This window comes from Scyliorhinus torazame, chromosome 17 (assembly GCF_047496885.1).
Source record: "Scyliorhinus torazame isolate Kashiwa2021f chromosome 17, sScyTor2.1, whole genome shotgun sequence".
Taxonomy (NCBI): Eukaryota; Metazoa; Chordata; class Chondrichthyes; order Carcharhiniformes; family Scyliorhinidae; genus Scyliorhinus; species Scyliorhinus torazame.
This window is the reverse complement of record NC_092723.1, coordinates 118,072,329-118,099,916: the sequence shown is the minus strand read 5'-3', so window position 1 is coordinate 118,099,916 and position 27,588 is coordinate 118,072,329. Positions and strand designations below refer to the sequence as shown.

Here is a 27,588-nt window from a genome sequence, read left to right as displayed (position 1 = left end):
CTGGGATCGGAGTTAGTGCACGGGAATTCCTTACTGCTGACCAGAGTGCCTGGAGATCAGCAGTCAGGCAGAGATTGGAAAAAGCAGAGGATTGAAGAAATGATCAGATGGCAGAAAAGAAAGGCTGGTGGAAGGAGAAAAACATCAGTCCACCTTGGGTCAACACTATTCATCTGTGCCAGCTCTGGAAAGGAACTGCCAATCATGAGCCAGACTCTACAGCCACAACAGAGGGTGGTGAATCTGTGGAACTCTTTGCTGCAGAAGGCTATGCAGGCCAAATCACTGAGTGTCAAGAAGGCAGAGATAGATAGGTTCTTAATTAATAAGGGGATCAGGGGTTATGGGGAAAAGACAGGAGATTGGGGATGAGAAACATATTAGCCAAGTTTGAATGGCAGAGCATACTCGATGGGCTGAATGGCCAAATTCTGCTCCTATGTCTTATGGCCTTATGGTCTAACGTATGATACTCAATCCAGAAGTAACGTACAAGCCAGGCACAGTCCATCATGTCCTGAGACAGGTTCATGTCTATAATGTTTGCTGCTATCATGGGGATTGAGTCTTAGATTTGAGGTAACTTTTGTTGCACAGAATGGACCTTTCTTTCTTCTTTGAAACTTGGAGATTCCACAGCCCCACACTGGCTTCACCAAAGATTGTACACTTGCCTGCAGATAAAGTAGATATTGCAAGCTTTTGGAGAAAACATGAAGCCTACATGGAGGGTCGTTTCCTTTTGCTATGTCCAAAAACCATCCCAAGGACAAAGCTTGCCACAGGAAAGAGTTGGGGGCACTTTCCTCTAGATACTTTGGGTGCTAAAGGGCATCTATGGTGGCCAAGATAGGGCCTTAAAATAAGATATCCTGGATTTAGCACAAGGCGCCATCCCTGAAATGAGTTGATGTTTGAAATTGGACTGGCTGCCTGAACCATCATTAAGGGGATAATTATCAATTGCCTGTTTACACTCACTAAGGAGATGGCACAGCATTTTGGTGGGTAGCACTTGAACTACTGCCCTTTCCTAACAGCGACTAGCCGACTAGGAGGAAACCAGTTGTTGCATAGGATTTTGAACGCTACTTAAAGGCTTTAATCACTTTTAACTGTTCACATGCTAAGGTATATTTGAAGAAAACTTTAGAAACACATTGGGATACTCTCTTGGAGACTTTGTCAAGACATAAACATTGTCAACATTTGTCCCAGAAATTTGCTGAACACTTCAGGAAAAGAGTGAGTTCTGTGCTAATCTACCTTATTGGAGGATGTCACCAGAGGAAAGGCAGTGCTTGCTTATCAACATTTTGCAATGGGTCCCCTTTGGTCTGCAGGAGAAATGGGAGAAGGAGATGAGACCAGAAAGAGCAGCATCAACTGCTGCAGCAAAATGGAGCAGAAAGGTGATGTGAACTCTTTCCCCCCCCACTGCGGGTAAAGGACATCGCCTCTCCATCAGGACCTCCAGTGTCACGTCTGAGAACTTGTAAGGTCTCTTACAAGTAGCACAGTGGTTAGTACTGTTGCTTCACTGCTCCAGGGTCCCAGGTTCGATTCCCGCTTGGGACACTGTCTGTGCGGAGTCTGCACGTCCTCCCTGTGTAGGCATGGGTTTCCTGGTGCTCTGGTTTCCTCCCACAAGTCCCAAAAGACGTGCTTTTAGGTAATTTGGACATTCGGAATTCTCCCTCTGTGTACCTGAGCAAGCGCCGGAGTGTGGTGACTAGGGGATTTTCACAGTAACTTCATTGCAGTGTTAATGTAAGCCTATTATTATTAGTTCCTGAGCCATCCTGAATTGTGATGCCACCATGTATATTGCTCTGCGAACATTGTGTGTAACTAGCACCTGAGTGCTAAACCTGCAGGTGTCTGATTTAGCACCCCCAGGCAAAATAAAAGTATGGTGATTAGCAACTAGTAGCAAAATTCCACGCTAAAGCTAGGCTTTCAAACAGACATCTCCAATTAACACAACTCCCATTCAGTGCCTATGTTCACCTTTTTACCAAAAGAACCCCTTATAGCCATAAAATACTCAGTCTAGTTCGCTGAAAATAACATCTGCTAGAATTTATTAATGCAATGTTAACAGATGAACCCTTTATTTTAGAGGAGGTGTTAACCCACTTAAAAATAGGGATGACGATACCAGTGTTGGACGATTTGATAGAGGAATGACAATAGAGGCTTATCAACCCTTATATTGTCAACTGTAATTTGTAAACTCTGGGTTCCAGATCATTCATTCCAAAGTCATAAAATAATTATGTAGTGTAATGCTAACATTTTGTGATAACTGCATACTTTATTTTATAGACAACATTTAACAGAGAAATCTGCCATAAATTTCCAGTGCTAATTACAATAGAATATGCTTAGTTGGTTCAAAATGCATTGTCTCAAAATAATTATTAATTTGCATTTTCTATCAGTACAATTATGATCCTTGAAAACTGAATTTTCTCAGCTTTCATATGAAGCTCAACTTGCATGTACTCGGGATATTTTTCCTTCAGTTCCTAGTTGATAGATTTTGTGGCTGGTGGGAGCAGAACGTTCAGGGTGAGGCCAAAAATCAGCTTCCAGGCAGCAGAAAAACATGTGGGAATTTATTTCGCGCCAGTTTCATGGTCATGTCACGACACTCTGGGCTAGTGCATGGTTACTTCCAGCCCCACTTGACTCAGCGTTACAACACAGAAATTAGATTTTATTTAAAATACCTGAGGTCCTTGGTTGAGCCCAATGAACTAGTCACCAGGTTTGCATTTTTAAAACACAAGTAACCTTTTATTATGCACAGTATTATAATTAAACAGACAGAAAATGTAACTATCTACTACCCCTTTTCCCAACTCCCCTTTCTAACTCGTCCCACTCTCTATACACACACACACATACAATCAACACAGAGGGGAAAGGATGGTGGAAAGGGATAGAAAAAATATTAATAAAAATAAAAGAATGAGGATCTCTGATGCACTGGGATGATTTCCAGTCAATGTATTTCTGCAGTTCAGGCTTTCGTTTTGGTACCTCTTCCTTCTAGGTTTGAGATGTTTTTTTCTGGCAAGGATGTCTACGTTCTCTGCAGACTCAGCATCATTTCAGGTTCACACCAAAGGATGCGCCAGGTACGCAATGCTCTCAGCAAACAGGAGAGAGAGAGCGAGTGTGTGCTCCTTTCACGTTCAAGGTTTAAACACTTGTGCAAAGTTCTCTCCGAAAGCATCACACAGGACCCAATCACTGACCGTTGTCAGGCAGAACACTGTCTCTGGCCAACCCAAAGTTGCCAGTTAACCAATGATTTGTGATCTCTTAAGACCCTAATTAGATGCTCTATATGGTGGTCGAAGGAAGGGAACGCTTGCCAAGGCCCCCATTTGTCTGCTTGGTCACTTAAAGGTAAGCTATGTGCTAAGTTGAGTAGTATTCTAGCAGTAAGCATTTGGGGTTTATAGGAGTGGAAAACTGCAGAAACTGTGGCGGGAGGGTTATTTTTTCAACATTAATTTTCGCGATCAGTGGAGTGATTTAGTTGTCATGTTTTCTTGGAAACAGGGGCGGCAAGGTGGCGCAGTGTTTAGCACTGCTGCCTCATGGCATCGAGGTCCCAGGTTCGATCCCGACTCTGGGTCACTGTCCATGTGGAGTTTGCACATTCTCCCGTGTTTGCGCGGGTTTCGCCCCCACAACCCAAAGATGTGCAAGGTAGGTGGATTGGCCACACTAAATTGCCCCTTAATTGGAAAAAAATTAATTGGGCACTGTGCCACAAGACCACCTGTATAAAATGTAATAATTGTCATTATACTATTCCAATTAGTTGCATTCCAAGTATTATGATTCTATGACCCTGGGAGCATAGGGTCTATCAACCAGATCTGTACTTAGAACATAGAAATAGAACATACAGTGTAGAAGGAGGCCATTCGGCCCATCGAGTCTGCACCGACCCGTTTAAGCCCTCACTTCCACCCTATCCCCGTAACCCAATAACACTTCCTAATCTTTTTGGTCACTAAGGGCATTTTATCATGGCCAATCCACCTAAACTGCACGTCTTTGGACTGTGGGAGGAAACCGGAGCACCCGGAGGAAACCCACACAGACACGGGGAGAATGTGCAGACTCCGCACAGACAGTGACCCAGCAGGGAATCGAACCTGGGACCCTGGCGCTGTGAAGCCACAGTGCTATCCACTTGTGCTACTGTGCTTACCCTTTTTAACCTCAATCCTGTTCTTAAATACGTATACATCTGCTCCTTTATAAAAAGATTTAGGGCGAAATTCTCCGGTATCGGCGCGATTTCCGCCGACCGGCGCCCAAAATGGCGCAAATCAGTCGGGCATCGCGCCGCCCCAAAGGTGCGGAATGCTCCGCATCTTGGGGGGCCGAGCCCCAACCTTAAGGGGCTAGGCCGCGCCGGACGAATTTCCGCCCCGTCAGCTGGCGGAAAAGGCCTTTGGTGCCCCGCCAGCTGGCGCGGAAATTACATCTCCGGGTGGCGCATGCGCGGGAGCGTTAGCGGCCGCTGACGGCATTCCCGCGCATGCGCAGTGGAGGGAGTCTCTTCTGCCTCCGCCATGGTGGAGACCATGGCGAAGGCGGAAGGGAAAGAGTGCCCCCATGGCACAGGCCCGCCTGCGTATCGGTGGGCCCCGATCGCGGGCCAGGCCACCGTGGGGGCACCCCCCGAGGCCAGATCGCCCCGCGCCCCCCCCGGATCCCGGAGCCCGCCCGCGCCGCCTTGTCCCGCCGGTAAGGTAGGTGGTTTAATCTACGCCGGTGGGACAGGCATTTTAGCGGCGGGACTTCGGCCCATCCGGGCCAGAGAATCGCGGGGGGGGGGCCCGCCAACCGGCACGGCGCGATTCCTGCCCCCGCCGAATATCCAGTGCCGGAGAATTCGGCAACCGGCGGGGGCGGGATTCACGCCAGCCCCCGGCGATTCTCCAACCCGGCGGGGGGTCGGAGAATCTCACCCTTAATGTGCATTTTGGTAGCAAAACATCCTATATATCTACCTTTCTTCTGACAATGGTGCAACCGTAATCGAAACAAACCTTTGTGATGTAATACACACATTGCTGGAATGTGTGCATGATCACTTCTTCCAGAGTTGTCATGACTTCTTCATTGGCTGAAATTGTGGATGAAAGCAATGATTCTCTGGAACCTAGAACAAATAAAACAGTTTTAGTTAAAACTCAGGAGGAACATTTTAAAATATATACACCCATGACTTTGATTTATTTTCAGATTTAAAGAAAATATGCCATTCACCTGAAGTCATGGAATCCCTACAGTGTAGAAGGAGGCTATTTGATCCATCGAGTCTGCACCAACCCTCTGAAAGATCGCCCTACCGAAGCCCACTCTCCTGTAACCCCACCTAACCTGCACATCTTTAGATAGTGGGAGGAAACCAGAGCATCCTGAGGAAACACACGCAGACATAGGGAAAACGTGCAAACTCCACAGTCACCCAAGGTGGGAATCGAACCCTGGTCCCTGGTGCTCTGAGACAGCAGTACTTACCACTGTGCCATCTTGCCATCTTTCATAGGAATCACAGGATTTAAGTCCACAGTAATTAGGTTGAAAGTTGCTTTATGAAACTGAGCTGTTTGTGATTTTGTCTGCTGGCACAAGTTCCAACGGTTTAGATACCAGCTTTCCATAAGTGTCTTTTTATAACTTACTACATTTCCATTCACCGTAAACCTGCAGCCCAGTGCTAAATGGGGTGCTGACTAGCTGCGTGCTGTTTCGGAGATCCGGGTGCATGAATGGATGGCATTCCAGCTAGTTCCAATTAATCAGCACTTCTTAAAAGCAGCCTGCACATCTTAAAGAAGCATTCAGGCTGTAACAGGTGGAAGAACTGTTTGTGAAAGGGGTTCAGCGAAGGATTAAGAGTACCAATGAAAGAGCAGGCCAGAGAGGAGGCTCCCAGATTCTCTGATGTTTTGCTGTAGGCCTTAGTTTAGGAAGTGGAAAGGAGGAGAAGGTCACACGTTTCCACACAGAGGGCCAGGAGGCACTCCAGGCTCACACTGCAAAGGGAATGGGATCAGGTAGTCGTAGAAGTCAATTCAAGGAGTCGGACCCTAAGGACCTGGTTGCAGTGCCAGACTATGCGGGGTAATCAAGGTTAGCGAAAGCATCTCCTGTACCATATCCTACCACTGCACAGCCAACATCATATATTGTTCAATGCATTAAACCCCCATCATTCATCAGTCAGGGTTCAAGCCTAACATTTAGGAGTTTTGCGCCAAACATTTACCAATGCTGCAAGCCTTTCACCCACATCTCACAGTTTCCTCATACTTCCAGCTATTCAGCTGTGACAAGTACATCACCAAAACACACTGCAACATACTCACTGACACTCCTCTCTTTTGCAGAACAAAGTTACAGAGGGAACAGAGTGTTAGAGAGCTGGTGGAGGACAAGGGACACTTGCATCTCGCAAACCCCTTGGAGGAGATGGCTATAAGTATTATTAGGCTCGCAGTGACTGAAACTGCCAAACCTAGCATAGCCAAGAACCTTCAAGATGGCAGTATTACTGCTTTATGCATTTCACAAATTCCACTTCACCTTCATGCTGTTGTCCAGCATGAAGTGCAAGCTTCACATAGTGTAACCGTGGACCTCTCGCTTTACATTGGACCTCCTTCCCTCATCTCAACTCTTCTCATCTGCATTTTTGCTTTCAGGTACCCAAGACTAGCTACCTGGTCAGCCAGTGTAACCTCATCATAAAGGGCGCGAGCATGAACAGATCTCTGATGAAGAAGCACCATCACTTGATTTGACATTTGCAGCCATCAGCTCAGATACCAATGCTGTGCACTCTTTACAGGGCAACAAAGAGATGGGATTGGCATGTGGTGACTGGGCACGAGTGAGCTACCGCCAGGTTTGGGGCAAAAGATACCATGTATGCCAGCTCTTGGAGGGCAAGATTATAGTTCTGCTGCAGAAGATTCAAGTGAGGACGTCAATGGGATGGCATACAGGAGTACATTGATGTACATACACACAAGATCTTGCTGCATTGGCAGACTTGACACAGGACCTGCTGTCACTGTTGAGGATCATGAAGGGGTCCAGCCCCAACATAGCACCTGCCTTTGTGCAGGAACCTGGAACCATCGTTTACAGTATGGAAGTGATGGCCAACTCATTGACAACACTGTAGACCTATCACCTGGTGGCTGATGTCTCAATTTCCATTGCAGCACACAAAGAAGCCAGGGCTTAGGGCTACAATAGAAGCTCAGACTGAGGTCATTAGATTTGTTTGATGCCACGCAAGCCCAGCTTGGTGGCATGTAGGTTCAGGCTGCTGTCATTGTTGCAGGTACCAGTGCTCAGAGGTGCATATAGGTTTTCACCTCAGGCCAAAGATCTGTGCTTCTAGGATTGCTGAGGTGCCATCCCAGGGGAGTGGCACTGGTTGTCTGGTGCACAGTGACATAATTTCTACTCCCACCGCTGCCATTCTGAGCGTGCCCTTGCTGTTGCCCATTAACCAGACCAGACTGCTGCTATCCATGCCAAGGTAGTGCAGTCTGTAGCTGAGTCCTCAAGGCCCAGAGCTTTTCGGGAGTGTCCTGCAAGGCTATCTGCAGTTTCCCACTCTGAAAGTCAGCAGCCTTCCACGAGCCATGCTGGAGCCACTAGGGTAGTAAAATGTAGCTGTACTAGGACAAGCAATGGTAACACAGGCATTAATGCAATGCGCAAGGGTGAATAGTTCAGTTTTGTATGTATTACTGGAAATGTTTTTGGTCCTTTTTATTTCAAAATTTTGACCAAGAGGATGCTGTGCTGGTCTTCAGCAAGTGGATAGAAGGATGGGGATGCTGTAACAACACTGATGTGAGATTCAGGGCAACCAGAGACTGATTAGACATTCAGAACAGCCTGTCCAGAGTGAAGAGGTTGAAGGTGCCTCAACACTTCCTTTCCACCCCCTGAGGATCTCGCTGAAGGCTGGTGGCAAGGACTGCACACTCAAGAAAGCCAGAGAGAGAAAAACATTTGGAGATGTGCTCTGGCGAGTACTGCAGACACCCCTCCCCACCAACCCCTGACCACCCACCCAAACCCGGGTGGTCTCGGCAGTAGAAGTGTTGTTTTCGAACATCGATGGTTTGTGTAATGACTTAGGCCAGGCCTTTGAGATTGGCCAATTGGGATACGAGTTCCCTGATTAGTGGGCCAATCAGGGAACCTCTTCTTTGTATATAACGGGGAGTGTCAGATCCTCTGCACTCCCAGAGTAGGCAGCAAGCTGAATGCACATGGTTGGACTGCTGTTGGTTTTGTTAATAAAAGGGATTCTGGTGAAGGGATTTCTGCTTCTGTGGACTTATTACAGTTTGCTTCACAGTATTCATTGTTCTTGTAGTATCTGCACTATCTACACATATTGCGTGGCAGAGGGAGTCATAGAAAAAGAAGCAAGAGTAGAACACATAGCCTTTCGAAGCTGCTCTGACATTCAGTAAGACATAGCTGATCTTGGGCCTCAATTCCACTTTCCCACCTGACCCCCATTTCTGTTGATTAACTAATGAGTATCCCTCATGAGCTACATAGAGAGGGCTGATCCTGGTCAACAACTTTTGATTCTTCATATTTGCTCAAATATGGCAGGGATGACTAATGCACATGGGATGCAAGTGTTGTAGTTGTTATCAAGGTACGGGGCAATCACTGACATGATTTCCTTTGCATGGTTGCACACCAACTGCACATTAAGGAAATGGTGCCCTTTATGGTTATGGTCTACCTCCCCATTAATATGTTGTGGCTGCAGACTCATGCACATGCAGCTAGCTGGTGGCTTCCCACAGCATTGGAAATCTTAATACCTTGACAAAGCTACCTGCTCAGTTTCCCTGCTTCCCTCTGGTGAGTGGGACTATGGCAACCCTTCTCCTGGTATACAGGGATACTGTCAACACTGTTGTGTTCTCTATTTTGCTTTACCTGGATGGCTTGGATGCGTAGTGTTGAATAAAGAACGCAAAGCTTTGTTAACAAACAAAACTATAAATAAATTACACTACCAACTAAGTTTCATTCACATTCCTAAAGTAGAAGGTTTCTATATTAAACTATGCTATCTCTGACTAACAGAACTCTCAAGTACACAACTGCTCTCTCTCTAGCGAATTCCTCACTCCTGCTGCTCACACCTTCATCTGTCCTTCTGTCTGTCTGTCAGTCCAGAAGGCTTAGCACCATCCCTTATATGCTTATGGGATTAGCTCCCTCTAGTGGCTGTCTGTATACATTTCATTCACTCTTGCATTGCCTTCATGTATGATAATACCACAAACACCCTGATGCAGCTGTGGACAGCAAGTAGGGAAATATTGATAAAATCACCAGCTCCAGTCTTGAAGGACCTGCCTGTGTAAAAATTGAGGGCTATGTTAATCTCGAAGGCCACTGGGAGTGGCCTGCAGGTCCAGCTGAAGGAGGGGCACAATTCAGTGGCCATCTGCTTTGTGAAATGTAGCTGCCTTACTGCTCCTGGCTGATGTAGAGATAGGAAAAGTGGTCCTTGAAGACCCTAGGTAGGTACTGCATTTAATTGAGAGTCCATTGCACACAGCCTCCCCTCTCTGTTGCTTGTACTCCATCTCCCTGTCATGCTGCTGCCCAAGAGAGCCAATTTTGTGTTTTTTATGTTTAATTAAAGGGCTTCAAGTTATGTGTCAACTCTGGCTCATTGTTTAGCACATTTCACTCCACATATCTCAGCCTAAATATATTGTGCACAGTCAACTGGGGTAAGTGAGCATCAATTCTATCTTGCATTTAGTGGTTGGTATTATTATATTAATCGCGATTGGAGTTAATAACTGCATGATTTGAAACAAAGCTATTCTGAGACTCATACCATCTCCATACTCAGCAAGGGACTTTGGAAGGACCACGAGCAATCTTGAGTAGATATCTTGTGAACACATTTCGCTTTCTAAAACCTGGAATGTGAAAGCTATTTGTAGCACCCTAATGCTACCCTGACTGAGAGCAGCTACGTCAGCACAAAACATAAATCAAATATGGCATTCCTGATCTATATAGCTCAGAACTGTATGATCTACTTATGCATTGAATTATTAGGGACCCTTGATGCATTAATATGTTCAGCCCAAAACTTCTCTGAAACATTTTTTTAAAGAAGAAAATTGTTCCTTTTCTTATTGTGCAGTTGAATTTAAAGGTCTGGTGTAAAACGCATCACAGATCAAACTTCTATACCACTAACAGTTTCCCAGTGAAATTAATGGACATCTGGGGCGAAATTCTCCGTAATCGGCGCGATGTCCGCCGACCAGCGCCAAAAACGGCGCAAATCAGTCCGGCATCGCGCCGCCCCAAAGGTGCAGAATCCTCCACATCTTGACCGGCCGAGCCCTAACCTTGAGGGGCTAGGCCCACGCCGGACTGATTTCCACCCCGCCAGCTGGCGGGAAAGGCCTTTGATGCCCCGCCAGCTGGCGCGGAAATAACATTGCCGGGCGGCGCATGCGCGGGAGCGTCCGCGGCCGCTCACGGCATCCCCGTGCATGCGCAGTGGAGGGAGTCTCTTCCGCCTCCGCCATGGTGGAGACCATGGTGAAGGCGGAAGGAAAAGAGTGCCCCCACGGCACAGGCCCGCCCGCGGATTGGTGGGCCCCAATCGCAGGCCAGGCCACCGTGGGGGCACCCCCCCGGGGCCAGATTGCCCCGCCAACCCCCCCCAGGACCCCGGAGCCCGCCCGCGCCGCCTTGTCCCACCGGTAAGAGAGGTGGTTTAATCCACGCCGGCGGGACAGGCATTCTAGCAGCGGGACTTCGGCCCATTTGGGCCGGAAAATTGCCCGGGGGGGGGGGGGGGGCGCCAAACAGCGCAGTGTGATTCCCGCCCCCGCCGAATATCCGGTGCGGAGAATTCGGCAACCGGTGGGGGCGGGATTCACACTAGCCCCCGGCCATTCTCCGACCCGGCGGGGGGTCGGAAACCTCGCCCCTGATGCTGGTTATTCTAACTAACTTAGAATGATGTGCTTGTGGGCTATGTGCATTCAGGAATAATTCAAAGGTGGGATCAATGTCTTCAGGAAATATATTGCATAAATATTTGGAGGTGTGATGAAGTTATCTACATGTACATTTACTCTCCCTATTTGGAAAGAGTTCTGAAAATAAAACATGCTGCATCTATTGCTAGGAATTAGTAAAACTCTGAGTCACTTATTACTAATGACTTCCCCAGTGTCGCATTTTGTGTCCCGGCCAAATAGCCAGTAACTTCAATCTCCTTTGAGTCACACTGAAATAGGCAGGTTTTCAAGGCTGATAAAATTCACAAACTGGCGAATTACTTATTTTTACCATGGGATTGGGGTTACTTCACATTTCCAGAACAATTTAGAGATAAATGTTATCAAAATCTAGTCATAGTTTTGTTTAGTTTTATTCCCGTTAGTGTGTTTCCTGATAATAGACTTCCATGGTCTGGCAAGATTAGATTTCTAGAATGCTGCTGTTTCATTTTATTTCTTTTTATGTATAAAATAGCCTGTTTTTATTATATCCTCTTTATTTAGACATCGTTTTGACATCCATTGCTAGTACTCTCCCCTCTGAATCAGAAGGTTGTGGGTTCAAGGCTCACTCCAAAGACTAGAAAACAAAATCTAGGCCTACACTCTGTCATGATATACATCAGCATATCATGGTGCAATCACACTGATGGACATACAGTAGGACCAACCAGCACACACAACATCGCAGCCAATCACCAGTGAGAACACACGCACTATAAAGATAGGGGACACCAGAGTTCCCGTTCATTCTAGCAGCAGCCAGCTCAGAGCACAGAGCTCACAGCCTGCCTCTCAGACATTCACCATGTGCTGAGTGCCTCACCTAGATAGTGATAGGACAGGGTCCACAGATAAGCTGGTAATGCACGTACCCAAGCTTACAGTATGTTATTACAGTTGAGTTGTTAATAAAATAGTTACACCATCTCCAGCCATGTTGACCTGTTTGTAGACCAGAACACCCAACACGACACACTCCAGTGCAGTACTGAGGGACTGCTGCACTATTGGAGGTGCTGTCCTTCAGATGGGATGTTAAACTGAGGGCCCATCTTCCCTCTTGGGTGATGCAATAAAACACATGGAGCTATTTTGAAGTAATGCAAGGTTGGCTCCTGCCTGCTCCTGTTCTGGCCAATACTTATCCGTTCACCAACATCACAAAAACAGATTATCTGATTATATTCCATTGCTGTGCACAATTTTGATGCCATGCTTCTTGTAACATTGACCATGTTTCAAAAAAGTTCTTAATTGGCAGTGAAGCATTTGCGACATCCTGGACTTCTGAAAGGTGTTCTATAAATGCAAGTCATTCTTTTTTGTGCCGCATTTAATTTCTTGGCATAAAAGACAGATGGCCTGCTTCAAGGCTCATTGAAATATCCTGGGCAGGATTCTCCATCAGCCGATGCCTGAATCGGGAAATGCAATTGAGCGGAGAATTGGTTCTGACGCCGAAATAGTGACAGCCGCCAGTTTCATACCAAATCGCAATTCTCTGGTGCTTCGAGAGCGGTGTCAATGCATTCCACTTCGCACGTATGGTAAATGCCGTTGGCATATCATTAGCGGGCCTGTCCCATTATTCTCTGGGGCCTCCGCGATTCTCCGCCTCCACTGGGGGCAATTCCCGATAGCGAGGTTCACTTGTGCTTTTAAAAATTGAGAAACCGGCCCCTTGGCTGATGAGGGAGAGAGAGGAGGTAGGACACAAAAAGACATGGCAGTGGCTGCCGGTCCAGACACAGGCTAGGGGGCGGGTGACGGGGAGACGGATATGGGGAGAAGGCAGGAGAATGGGGATGAGAAAAATATCAGCCATGATTGAATGATGGAGCAGACCCGATGGGCCGAGTGGCCAATTCTGCTCCTATGGCCTATGGGGTCAGGGTGACCCTCCACGGGACTGGGGCGGTGTCTAGCAATGGACCACCGTTGCCACAGCCTGCAAGGCAGTCATCCTGCTCTGCACCCCACTGACCACCCACCTTTGCCCCTGATTCTGCGGAATGACACCAGCTGTCCATGTGTCCCCATCCCACCACTCCATCGTGTAGCCAGGTGGACCTGGTTGGGCACGGGGATACGCACCATGCTAACATGTCACCCTCTGCAGACAGTGGATATTGGAATTCAACCAGCAATGGTGGCCTTAATGCTAGTCGCTGCAGCCCTGGGGGATGCACTGTGGCTGTACGAACTGAAGCTGCTCGAGGAGGTGGAAGCTGCAGCAGCGAAGCCTACCCTAGAGGAACAGGAGGCAACTGGTGAGGATGGAAAGCCTGCCGCCCAACAGGCCGAGTAAGAAGAGGAGAAGGTGCTAAGGAGGCGCCGCATGTGGCATTGCGTGTACCGGCAACACCTGCCATTCGAGGACCTGCCAGACCGGGCATGCCGTCGAAGACTCTGGCTGAGCAGGGGAACAGTGCTCCATGTCTGCTAGATCATGTCTGCTAGATCATGGAACACCTGGCACTGCCGGGGAATGGGGGAGGACACCCGCTCCCGGTGGCCGTCAAGGTGACAGTTGCCTTTAACCTCTAATGGGGTCCTTCCAGGCACCGAATGGGGACATATCTAAGATTTCTCGGAGCTCGGTGCACAGGCGCATCTGTGTCGTCACAGAGGCTCTATATGCCCAGTCGGCACAATACATCCATTTCAATGTGGTCCGAGCCCACCAGGGTCCAGGGGTGATCGACGGGATGCATATCTCCCTACGAGCACCTGCAGATGACAGGCCGCTCCACACAAACTGTAAGTGATTCCACTCGATGAAATGCAGCTGGTGTGTGACCATCAAATGTGCATTATGCATGCCTGCGTCCAATACCTAGGCAGTGTACACAACGCTTTCATTCTGCACACTCAATGATACTCAGCCTCTTCGAGGTGCACCCTAGCTGGGGGATTGACTGAAGGGCGACAGGGGTTATCCGCTGTGGTCGTGGCTCTTGACACCTATCTGACGGATAACAATGCCCTTTCAACGTCCAGGGCCGTAATTGAGCCTTGCTTTGGGATCCTGAAAATGCAGTTCAGGTGCTTGAACCACTCTGGAGGGGCCCTGCAGTATGACGCTGGGAGGGTTGCCCGCATGGTGGCGGGCTGCTGCGTCCTCCACAACATCACACAGCAGAGGGGCGATGTGCTTGTGGTGGAAGATAAACGTCAGTCCTCGTCCAATGAGGAGGATGCGGGGGAGGACGAGGATGGACAGGACATGGGGCCCAGCCAGGCACGGGATTCCGCTCAACGAATGCGCCAGGGACGCTCTGATCTCCTCCAGGTTCATCGACTGGTGGAAGAGAGAAACTGGCCCGGGACACGGACACCCAATACCACCGCCATATCCCTCTGCACCCCCCGCCCCAGCCGACCATACCCCGCCTGCAACCCCCTCCATGATACATACCTGCCACACTACGAGGTGCGGGCTCTGGATTGGCAGTAACAGCAGAACTGGTCCATGTGATGGAGGATGATGAAAACCTGCTCTGCGATGAGCTCTGGTGCTCCGCATCATTTGACAAGGCCTGACTCCTGCCGCGGTAGCATTTTCCACCGTCCACCTGGGTGATCCCTGCTTGCGAGCTGGCCATTCCTTCATATGATCCCATCAATTCCCTGGGTGGCGGAGGTGGGGAGGGGGATGGAAACACTGGAGTGATGAGCGCTGGATGATTAACTGTGGTCCCTGAGCCAAGCCCACCCCCAACGTCTGCCGATTCCCCTGCCCCCCCCCCCCCCCCCCCCCCCCCCGTGCCCCCTCTGTGGCCAGCCCAGACCAGCTGACCCCTCACGCTCATCAGACAGAGCACTGAGTTGTAACATTGTGCACAGGTGTTTAATGTGAAAACATATATACAGATAAATGCCCTAGCCCCCATCACTAAACTGCACTGTACCAGTGCCACTTAACTGATGTCTACTTTTCTGGCCTTATGGAGCCTAATGCTACGTCTAGGTGGAGTGCCACCCAGGCCAACACTGCATAGGTGGGATCCATGGTCGATGACTTGGGGGCGAGGGTTTCAGCTATGGATCAGCATGTCCAAGGCCTGGGGCAATCTGTGCAGGTGGCCAGCTGTGATTCCCACCCTGTGACCTGGGTCCACTTTGGCGGCCGTCTTCTGGGGCGACCGGGCCTGAATGGCACCGGCTGCTGCTCGGGTGTCCCAGGTGGCGCTACCCTGTTCTGCCCGTTGCCCACCAGTTGCGCCAGGGACAGGAAGTGGGGGGGGTGGCAAGGGGGGGGGGGCAGGGGGGGGAAAGAGTCCGATGTGCTGCAGTGTTCTGCCACCTCCCCTGAGGGAGTCACCGGCATAGGTCCCATCACCTCCTCCTCCCTTGGTGGGTCCTACTCCATTGGATGAGGTACGAGCAGAGCTATCCCCTGAGGCTACCCCCGCCACCTGGCGTTGCCGGTCCTGCAGGCCCACTGCTATCTCGACCAGGATCTGCATACTCGCGGCTATGGAGCACAGGGAGTCGACCACCTTTTTCTGGGACTGCGCTACATCACACGGTGACTGTGCCACCACCTTATGGGTTTGTGCCACAGCCAGTGACTGTGCCAACTCCCTCTGAGACTGGGCCACCTCCCTCGGTGTCTGTGCCATGTCACCCATGCCGCCAACGCTCTCAGCCATGGCCTACTGTGACTGTGCCACGCTCAGGAGCATGACTGCAATGTCCAGGTGGCTATGGCACATGGGTGCCTGTGAGAGGGCAGTGTTGCCCTGTGCCTCGGTCAGTGCCTTGGACATGCTGATCCATAGCTGAAACTCTCGCCCCCAAGGCATCAACCATGGACGCCATCTATGCGGTGTTGGCCTGTGTGGCACTCATGGCTGGCACCATCTCCTGCTCCCACACGTTCTACGTGTTCGCCGACAAATCCTCTCTGTGACTACACCTCCATGATCGATGGGACTGTCTGTTTCAGAGGCCTGAAACCCGTATAGATGGCAGCCAGTCCCTAGGGTTGGCCTGCCGTCTGACCATCTGTTCCTTGTGAGTTCCTACCTCCACCTGATGTACCGGAGCATGTGTGTGCTGCACACCAGATAGTGTCCCGGGAGTCTCTTCACTAAAGTGCCCAACCGAGGAGAGTGTCTCTGGGATGGTGGAGGGTGTGGAGACAGCTGTGACGGGAAGTCAGTGTTATGCTTGGGTCTCGGGTCTATGTCTCGCGTCCTTGTAGGTGTCCGTGTCAGCTCGGCACCTGGAGCTCTGGCTGTGGCTGGGGGCGGGGGACAACAGAAGGGCCCACCCCATCACCAGCAGGTCCTACAAGGCACAAGACAAGACACACGATTAGACCACGGGCCGGAGAGAAGTGGGGGTGGTGTGGCTGTGGAGGTGGTGTGGGGGTGAAGGTGGTGAGGGGGGAGTTGACACACACGTCACGGGGAACCGCAACTCAGCACCGTCTCACTTCCTCACCCGACACCGATCTCCACACCGGAGGCAGCCCTTTCTTCGGACCCGCCCAACACGCCCAATGCCTTCTGCTCTGTCACAGTGAGGGGCCGCAGGTCCGGCTGTCCCGATTCAGTCTTTTCCCGCTCCCGGCGGTTATAGGCGGCCTTCTCCGGGGAAAAACGCACAGTGTTATATAGTCCGACACATGCAGCACAGGGGGTGGGTAGCTGGTGGCCTCAGTGGCCAGGGCACCCTGCCATGATGGCCGGTGTGGGTGCCAGGATTTGGTGCAGGGTGGGGTTTCGGCCGCCCTCCGGGTGGGGCTTGGGGGAGCGGGAGGGTTAAGGGTGTGTGGGACGGGATTAGTGCTAGCTAGTAGGCTACAGCCTACTCACCCTGGCTGCTCTGAGGAGGATGTGCAGTTTCTTACGGCACTGATGGCCGGTGTTGCTCATGGCACTTACAGCCTCTTTACCTGCGCTCAGGCATGGCGAACAGCAGCAGCTGGCAGCCTCCTCCCTGGGCCAGGGTACAGGGTTGCCTGCCTCGCCACGGTGTTCAGCAGGGTCTGGAGCTCGGCGTCCATGATATGGGCTGCCGCTCTCCTCACTGCCATCTTATTTGCTGGAATGGTGTGTGTGGGGAGTGAAGTGTGTATATGCAGCTGCAGCTTGTCAGCCCCCCGAGTGTCAATCGCAAATCCGGCGAATCCCGCACTGTTTCTCATTAGAATCGATTGTGTTTCACTTTGAGCCGGTGCTAGCCTCTCAGCGGTCGTTGAGTTGGTCCAGGTGCAGTGCCAGTTTTGCAGTCGTAGAATTCCACGAATCTTGACCCAGCGTCAACTCTTAGTCTCAGGAATGGAGAATTGCGCTGCCTTTGTGCATTTACATGGCCTCTTTCAAAATTTCAAAAATCCCTCCAGGACATCGCAAAATGCTGCAAAGTCAATTATTTCATTTTGAAGTGTATGAGGGCAAAAATGGCAGCTAATTTGCACAAATCAATGTCCCATAAACAGTAATGAAAAGAATGGCCCAGTAATCCCTCTTTGCAGTACTGTTTGAGGGATGAATGCTAGCCATAATACTGGAGGACCTCCCTCTCTGTAGCCTTGGTTGGTTTAATACCACATCTGAAAGATTTTCATTACACGTTTCCCAAGTACTAGACTGGAGTGCCAGCCTAAATTTTATGCTCTTCTTCTAAAATGTTGGACTTGAACGACTTGAGCCAAGCTGATTCTACTGAGCTGAATCTTGGGGTACATGGCTCACTTTCCAACTTCCCCCTGTGTCTGGAGAAACAATGGATTCTGTTCATATTCTCCTCAACCAACAGACTAAGAACTCAGAGAGAGGGAAAATGGTAGAAACAACCTACATCCAACACCTCCATGATACAACGCATCCATCAATTTTGAATTATAGAGATATTATAGTATTAGAACTACTAATGCTAAGGGGGAGGGGTGGCATTGTTAGTCAAGGACAGTATTACGGTGGCAGAAAGGATGTTTGATGAGGACTTGTCTACTGAGGTTGTATGGGCTGAGGTTAGAAACAGGAAAGGAGAGGCACCCTGTTAGGGGTTTTCTATAGGCCTCTGAAAAGTTCCAGAGATGTAGAGGAAAGGATTGCAAAGATGATTCTGGATAGGAGCGAAAGAAACAGGGTAGTTGTTATGGGGACTTTAACTTTCCAAATATTGACTGGAAACGCTATAGTTCGAGTACTTCAGATGGGTCTGTTTTTGTCCAATGTGTGCAGGAGGGTTTCCTGACACAGTATGGAGATAGGCCAACGAGAGGCGAGGCCATATTGGATTTGGTACTAGGTAATGAACCAGGACAGGTGTTAGATTTGGAGGTAGGTGAGCACTTGGTAATGGTGACCACAATTCGATTACGTTTACTTTAGTGATGGAAAGGGATAGGTATATACCGCAGGGCAAGAATTATATCTGGGGAAAAGGCAATTATGATGCGATGAGGCAAGACTTAGGATGCATCGGATGGAAAGGAAAACTGCAGGGGATGGGCAAAGGGAAATGTGGAGCTTGTTCAAGGAACAGCTACTGCGTGTCCCTGATAAGTATGTACCTGTCAGGCAGGGAGGAAGTGGTCGAGCGAGGAAACCGTGGTTTACTAAAGCAGTCGAAACACTTGTCAAGAGGAAGAAGGAGGCTTATGTAAAGATGAGACATGAAGGTTCAGTTAGGGCGCTCGAGAGTTACAAGTTAGCTAGGAAGGACCTAAAGAGAGAGCTAAGAAAAGCCAGGAGGGGACATGAGAAGTCTTTGGCAGGTAGGATCAAGGATAACCCTTAGGTTTTCTATAGATATGTCAGGAATAAAAGAATGACTAGGGTAAGATTATGGCCAGCCAAGGACAGTAGTGGGAAGTTGTGCGTGGAGTCCAAGGAGATAGGAGAGGTGCTAAATGAATATTTTTCGTCAGTATTCACACAGGAAAAAGACAATGTAGTGGAGGAGAATACTGAGATTCAGGCTACTAGACTAGAAGGGCTTGAGGTTCATAAGGAGGAGGTGTTAGCAATTCTGGAAAGTGTGAAAATAGATAAGTCCCCTGGGCCGGATGGGATTTATCCTAGGATTCTCTGGGAAGCTAGGGAGGTGGTTGCTGAGCCTTTGGCTTTGATCTTTAAGTCATCTTTGTCTACAGGAATAGTGCCAGAAGACTGGAGGATAGCAAATGTTGTCCCCTTGTTCAAGAAGGGGAGTAGAAACAACCCCGGTAACTATAAACCAGTGAGCCTTACTTCTGTTGTGGGCAAAGTCTTGGAAAGGTTTATAAGAGAAAGGATGTATAATCAACTGGAAAAGAATAATTTGATTAGAGATAGTCAACACGGTTTTGTGAAGGGTAGGTGGTGCCTCACAAACCTATTGAGTTCTTTGAGAAGGTGCCCAAACAGGTGGATGAGGGTAAAGCAGTTGATGTGGTGTATATGGATTTCAGTAAAGCGTTTGATAAGGTTCCCCACGGTAGGCTACTGCAGAAAATACCGAGGCATGGGATTCAGGGTGATTTAGCGGTGTGGATCAGAAATTGGCTAGCTTGAAGAAGACAAAGGGTGGCGGTTGATGGGAAGTGTTCAGACTGGAGTCCAGTTACTAGTGGTGTACCACAAGGATCTGTTTTGGGGCCACTGCTGTTTGTCATTTTTATAAATGACCTGGAGGAGGGCGTAGAAGGATGGGTGAGTAAATTTGCAGATGACACTAAAGTCGGTGGAGTTGTGGTCAATGCGGAAGGATGTTACAAGTTACAGAGGGACATAGATAAGCTGCAGCGCTGGGCTGAGAGGTGGCAAATGGAGTTTAATGCAGAAAAGTGTGAGGTGATTCATTTTGGAAGGAATAACAGGAAGACAGAGTACTGGGCTAATGGTAAGATTCTTGGTAGTGTGGATGAGCAGAGAGATCTCTGTGTCCATGTACATAGATCCCTGAAAGTTGCCACCCAGGTTGAGAGGGTTGTTAAGAAGGCGTACGGTGTGTTAGCTTGTATTGGTAGAGGGATTGAGTTTCGGAGCCATGAGGTCACGTTGCAGCTGTACAAAAACCTGGTGCGGCCGCATTTGGAGTATTGCGTGCAATTCTGGTCGCTGCATTATAGGATGAATGTGGAAGTATTGGAAAGGGTGCAGAGGAGATTTACCAGAATGTTGCCTGGTATGGAGAGAAGATCTTGGGCATCATTCTCCTCCGGCGGGAGTCTCCGTTTTGCCGGCGCCCGGGGGTTTCCCGACGGCGTGGAGCTGCCCCACAATGAGAAACCCCATTGGCCGGCCGGTGTAACGGAACATCCCGCCGGCGGGTCAGGGCAGAAATGTGGCGGGGCGGGATGGAGAATTTTGCTCCTTATGAGGGAAGGCTGAGGGACTTGTGGCTGTTTTCGTTAGAGAGAAGAAGGTTAAGAGGTGACTTAAGGGTGGCATGGTGGCACAGTGGTTATCACTGCTGTCTCACAGCGCAGAGACCCAGGTTCAATTCCGGCCTTGGGTCACTGACTGTGTGGAATTTGTGCATTTTCCCCATGTCTAGAACAAAGAAAAGTACAGCACAGGAACAGGCCCTTCAGCCCTCCAAGCCTGTGCAGATCATGATGCCTTAACTAACAACAAACCTTTCTGCCATTACTTGGTCCGTATCCCTTTATTTCCTCCCTATTCACGTACCCATCCAAATGTCTGCGTGGGTTTCCTCCGGGTGCTATGGTTTCCTCCCACTGTCCAAAGATGTATGGGGTAGGTGGATTGGCCATGATAATTGACCCTTAATGTCCAGGGATGAGCAGGGGCTGCGGGATGTCTTGCCTCAATGCTTTAGACTGTTATCCCCTGGCTCTGGACTCTCGTGCCATCAGTAACATCCTTCTATCATCTACCTTGTCTAATCGTGTTAGAAATTTATAGGTTTCTATGAAATCCCCCCGCCTCTCTTCTAAACTCCAGTGAATATAATCCTAACTGACTCAATCTCTTCTCATTTGTTAAGTCCTTTTACACATATGTGAGAAATATGAGAATGACTAGAGCGAGGGTAGGTCCGATCAAGGACAGTAGCGGGAGATTGTGTATCGAGTCTGAAGAGATCGGAGAGGTCTTGAACGAGTACTTTTCTTCAGTATTTACAAATGAGAGGGGCCATATTGTTGGAGAGGACAGTGTGAAACAGACTGGTAAGGTCGAGGAAATACTTAGAACATAGAACAATACAGCGCAGTACAGGCCCTTCGGCCCACGATGTTGCACCGAAACAAAAGCCATCTAACCTACACTATACCATTATCATCCATATGTTTATCCAATAAACTTTTAAATGCCCTCAATGTTGGCGAGTTCACTACTGTAGCAGGTAGGGCATTCCACGGCCTCACTACTCTTTGCGTAAAGAACCTACCCCTGACCTCTGTCCTATATCTATTACCCCTCAGTTTAAGGCTATGTCCCCTCGTGCTAGCCATTTCCATCCGCGGGAGAAGGCTCTCACTGTCCACCCTATCTAACCCTCTGATCATTTTGTATGCCTCTATTAAGTCTCCTCTTAACCTTCTTCTCTCTAACGAAAACAACCTCAAGTCCATCAGCCTTTCCTCATAAGATTTTCCCTCCATACCAGGCAACATCCTGGTAAATCTCCTCTGCACCCGTTCCAAAGCCTCCACGACCTTCCTATAATGCGGTGACCAGAACTGTACGCAATACTCCAAATGCGGCCGTACCAGAGTTCTGTACAGCTGCAACATGACCTCCTGACTCCGGAACTCAATCCCTCTACCAATAAAGGCCAACACTCCATAGGCCTTCTTCACCACCCTATCAACCTGGGAGGCAACTTTCAGGGATCTATGTACATGGACACCTAGAACCCTCTGCTCATCCACACTTTCAAGAACTTTTCCATTAGCCAAATATTCCACATTCCTGTTTTTCCTTCCAAAGTGAATCACCTCACACTTCTCTACATTAAACTCCATTTGCCACCTCTCAGCCCAGCACTGCAGCTTATCTATATCCCTCTGTAACATGCTACTTCCTTCCACACTATCGACAACACCACCGACTTTAGTATCGTCTGCAAATTTACTCACCCACCCTTCTGCGCCTTCCTCTAGGTCATTGATAAAAATGACAAACAGCAACGACCCCAGAACAGATCCTTGTGGTACTCCACTTGTGACAGAACTCCATTCTGAACATTTCCCATCAACCACCACCCTCTGTCTTCTTTCAGCTAGCCAATTTCTGATCCACATCTCTAAATCACCCTCAATCCCCAGCCTCCGTATTTTCTGCAATAGCCTACCGTGGGGAACCTTATCAAACGCTTTGCTGAAATCCATATACACCACATCAACTGCTCTACCCTCGTCTACCTGTTCAGTCACCTTCTCAAAGAACTCGATAAGGTTTGTGAGGCATGACCTACCCTTCACAAAGCCATGCTGACTATCCCTGATCATATTATTCCTATCTAGATGATTATAAATCTTGTCTCTTATAATCCCCTCCAAGACTTTACCCACTACAGACGTGAGGCTCACCGGTCTATAGTTGCCGGGGTTGTCTCTGCTCCCCTTTTTGAACAAAGGGACCACATTTGCTATCCTCCAGTCCTCTGGCACTATTCCTGTATCCAATGATGACATAAAAATCAAAGCCAATGGTCCAGCAATCTCTTCCCTGGCCTCCCAGAGAATCCTAGGATAAATCCCATCAGGTCCCGGGGACTTATCTATTTTCAGCCTGTCCAGAATTGCCAACACCTCTTCCCTACGTACCTCAATGCCATCTAATCTATTTACCTGGAGCTCAGCATTCTCCTCCACAACATTATCTTTTTCCTGAGTGAATACTGAAGAAAAATATTCATTCAGTATCTCGCCTATCTCTTCAGACTCTACACACAACTTCCCATCCCTGTCCTTGACTGGTCCTACTCTATCCCTAGTCATTCGCTTATTCCTGACATACCTATAGAAAGCTTTTGGGTTTTCCTTGATCCTTCCTGCCAAATACTTCTCATGTCCCCTCCTTGCTCGTCTTAGCTCTCTCTTTAGATCCTTCCTCGCTACCTTGTAACTATCCATCGCCCCAACTGAAACTTCACACCTCATCTTCACATAGGCCTCCTTCTTCCTCTTAACAAGAGATTCCACTTCTTTGGTAAACCACGGTTCCCTCGCTCGGCACCTTCCTCCCTGCCTGACCGGTACATACTTATCAAGAACACGCAGTAGCTGATCCTTGAACAAGCTCCACTTATCCACTGTGTCCAACACTTGCAGCCTACTTCTCCACCTTATCCCCCCCAAGTCACGTCTAATGGCATCATAATTTCCCTTCCCCCAGCTATAACTCTTGCCCTGCGGTGTATACTTATCCCTTTCCCTCCTTAACGTAAACGTCACCGAATTGTGGTCACTGTCCCCAAAGTGCTCACCTACCTCCAAATCCAACACCTGGCCTGGTTCATTACCCAAAACCAAATCCAATGTGGCCTCGCCTCTTGTTGGCCTGTCAACAAACTGTGTCAGGAAACTCTCCTGCACACACTGTACAAAAAACGACCCATCTAATGTACTCGAACTATATCTTTTCCAGTCAATATTTGGAAAGTTAAAGTCTCCCATAATAACTACCCTGTTATTTTTGCTCTTATCCAGGATCATCCTCGCCATCCTTTCCTCTACATCCCTAGAGCTATTTGGAGGCCTATAGAAGACTCCCAACAGTGTGACCTCTCCTTTCATGTTTCTAACCTCAGCCCATACTACCTCGGAAGATGAGTCCCCATCTAGCATCCTCTCCGCCACCGTAATACTGCTCTTGACTAGCAGCGCCACACCTCCCCCTCTTTTGCCTCCTTCTCGGAGCTTACTAAAACACCTAAACCCCGGAACCTGCAACATCCATTCCTGTCCCTGCTCTATCCATGTCTCCGAAATGGCCACAACATCGAAGTCCCAGGTACCAACCCATGCTGCCAGTTCCCCTACCTTATTTCGTATACTCCTGGCATTGAAGTAGACACACTTCAAACCACCTACCTGAACACTGGCCCCCTCCTGCGACGACAAATCTGAGCTCCTGACCTCTGTACTCTCATTCTCCCTTACCCTAAAACTACAATCCAGGTTCCCATGCCCCTGCTGCATTAGTTTAAACCCCCCCAAAGAGCACTAACAAATCTCCCCACTTGTTCGGAAGGAAGATGTGTTGGGCATTTTGAAAAACTTGAGGATAGATAAGTCCCCCGGGCCTGACGGGATATATCCAAGGATTCTATGGGAAGCAAGAGATGAAATTGCAGAGCCGCTGGCAATGATCTTTTCGTCCTCACTGTCAACAGGGGTGGTACCAGGGGATTAGAGAGTGCCGAATGTCGTGCCCCTGTTCAAAAAAGGGACTAGGGATAACCCTGGGAATTACAGGCCAGTTAGTCTTACTTCGGTGGTAGTCAAAGTAATGGAAAGGGTACTGAGGGATAGGATTTCTGAGCATCTGGAAAGACACTGCTTGATTAGGGATAGTCAGCACGGATTTGTGAGGGGTAGGTCTTGCCTTACAAGTCTTATTGAATTATTTGAGGAGGTGACCAAGCATATGGATGAAGGTAAAGCAGTGGATGTAGTGTACGTGGATTTTAGTAAGGCATTTGATAAAGTTCCCCATGGTAGGCTTATGCAGAAAGTAAGGAGGCATGGGACAGTGGGAAATTTGGCCAGTTGGATAACAAACTGGCTAACCAATAGAAGTCAGAGAGTGGTGGTGGATGGCAAATATTCAGCCTGGATCCCAGTTACCAGTGGCGTACCGCAGGGATCAATTCTGGGTCCTCTGCTGTTTGTGATTTTCATTAATGACTTGGATGAGGGAGTTGAAGGGTGGGTCAGTAAATTTGCAGACGATACGAAGATTGGTGGAGTTGTGGATAGTGAGGACGGCTGTTGTTGGCTGCAAAGAGACATAGATAGGATGCAGAGCTGGGCTGAGAAGTGGCAGATGGAGTTTAACCCTGAAAAGTGTGAGGTTGTCCATTTTGGAAGGACAAATATGAATGTGGAATACAGGGTTAACGGTAGAGTTCTTGGCAATGTGGAGGAGCAGAGAGATCTTGGGGTCTATGTTCATACATCTTTGAAAGTTGCCACTCAAGTAGATAGAGCTGTGAAGAAGGCCTATGGTGTGCTAGCGTTCATTAACAGAGGGATTGAATTTAAGAGCCGTGAGGTGATGATGCAGCTGTACAAATCCTTGGTAAGGCCACATTTGGAGTACTGTTTGCAGTTCTGGTCGCCTCATTTTAGGAAGGATGTGGAAGCTTTGGAAAAGGTGCAAAGGAGATTTACCAGGATGTTTCCAGGAATGGAGAGTAGGTCTTACAAGGAAAGGTTGAGGGTGCTAGGTCTTTTCTCATTAGAACGGAGAAGGATGAGGGACGACTTGATAGAGGTTTATAAGATGATCAGGGGAATAGATAGAGTAGACAGTCAGAGACTTCTTACCCGGGTGGAACAAACCATTACAAGGGGACATAAATTTAAGGTGAATGGTAGAAGATATAGGGGGGATGTCAGTGGTAGGCTCTTTACCCAGAGAGTAGTGGGGGGATGGAATGCACTGCCTGTGGAAGTAGTTGAGTCGGAAACATTAGGGACCTTCAAGCAGCTATTGGATAGGTACGTGGATTACGGTAGAATGATATAGTGTAGATTAATTTGTTCTTAATCTGGGACAAAGGTTCGGCACAACATCGTGGGCCGAAGGGGCTGTTCTGTGCTGTATTTTTCTATGTTCTATGTTAATTGAGGCATACAAGATGATCAGAGGATTGGATAGGGTGGACAGTGAGAGCCTTTTTCCTCGGATGGTGATGTCTAGCACGAGGGGACCTAGCTTTAAATTGAGGGGAGATAGCTATAGGACAGATGTCAGAGGTAGGTTCTTTACTCAGAAGAAGTAAGAAGTAGTAAGGGCGTGGAATTCCCTGCCTGCAACAGTAGTGGACTCGCCAACACTAAGGGTATTCAAATGATCATTGGATAGACATATGGACGAAAGGGAATAGTGCAGATGGGCTTTAGAGTGGTTTCACAGGTCTGCGCAACATCGAGGGCCGAAGGTCCTGTACTGCGCTATAAAGTTCTATGTTGTATGGTCTACAATACCTAAAATTCAGAGAAATAACTCCAGTGTAAGCTAATGAAAATTACAACTCTCAGCTGTTTGCCAATTTCTATCTATAAAGCTGGATGTAGCTTAAAGACAGATGTCTGTTCTGTGGTGATTTGCATTACTGTAAATACACAAGGGGTGAACGTAGGTACACTGCAACCAAGTAAACACTAGAGGGAGCACCAGAGACATCATGACACACAGACATTCAACCAATAGGTCAGTAAGATAGGACACGACTAATGGGCAGTCAAGGCACACCCAGAGGTGACACTACCACAAGGGGGCTACCCATATAAAAGGACAGGGCACACATGCTCTTTCTCTTTCCATAGGCGACACTCAGAGAGACAGGGGCAGATCAGGAAGCATTACACCCACCGCATGGATTAGAGCAGACTGGTTAGTTAGATTGAGTTACTATAGTAAGATCAGCAGGACAGTTGAACTCTAGGAGGAGAATTGTTAACTGTTCAATAAATGTGTTAAACCTATCTCCAAGTTTGAACCTTCCTTTGTCAGAGTATACATCAAGAAAGCAGCTTATGCTACATGAAGAAGCATAACACAACATGATACCAGTGAGTGCTTGTTAAACTAAAAATCCGTGACTACCAGCAACAGCACCCGGCAAGATGTTTGAGATTCCTGTTCAGCTCAGGTACCATGGCAATCTCAGTGCAAACTGGTGTGCATTCAGGCAGAGATTTGAGATCTACCTGGTAGCGTCCAACCTAGATGGCGTGGCAGATGCAGAGAAAATAATGCTTCGGCTCAGCATTGCGGGTGAAACTGCGGCAGACATCTTCAAGATCTTCAAGTACTCCAAGGGGCAAGACAAGAGAGACTTCCAGACAGTCCTGGACAAGTTTCAAGAATACTGCGAGGAACACACAAGAGAGAATGGTAAAAGAGGTGCCAATACTCACCACGAGGTGAAGGTAGGCCTGCAAATGCAGAAAACGGCAGTTTTGATTAGCGGCCATCTTGATAAAGGAGTTGCACATGCGCAGTTCCCCAGAAGACAACAACCGGTAAAAACAGTGTTTTGCGCATGCGTGAGAAGCCACGCATGCACCGTTGCAAAAACCGCGCAAAGTAAAGGAACAGCGATCTGCGCATGCGCAATCCATACCGACGTTCTACGTCACCAGCGTCATGACGTCAGGGGCCCCGGACCACGCTCACTTAAGGGGAAATGTCCCAAAATAGTAAAAAAACATTTTAAGGTCGGAAACAGAAAGCGATGACAGTCTCCACAGCGAGACCAATGCACGATTCCACACAGGGAACGCTGTAAGACTCCACAG

General features: G+C 48.6%; 1 protein-coding gene across 1 annotated transcript in view; it reads right to left on the bottom strand.

Annotated features, from left to right (window-relative positions):
- Nucleotides 1-27,588, bottom strand: part of radil (Ras association and DIL domains) — a 288,075-nt gene that overhangs the window by 113,497 nt on the left and 146,990 nt on the right. The window contains exon 7 of the mRNA XM_072480950.1: nt 5,085-5,197. Coding sequence (XP_072337051.1) covers nt 5,085-5,197 — 113 coding nt within the window. The remainder of the gene's footprint in view (nt 1-5,084; nt 5,198-27,588) is intronic.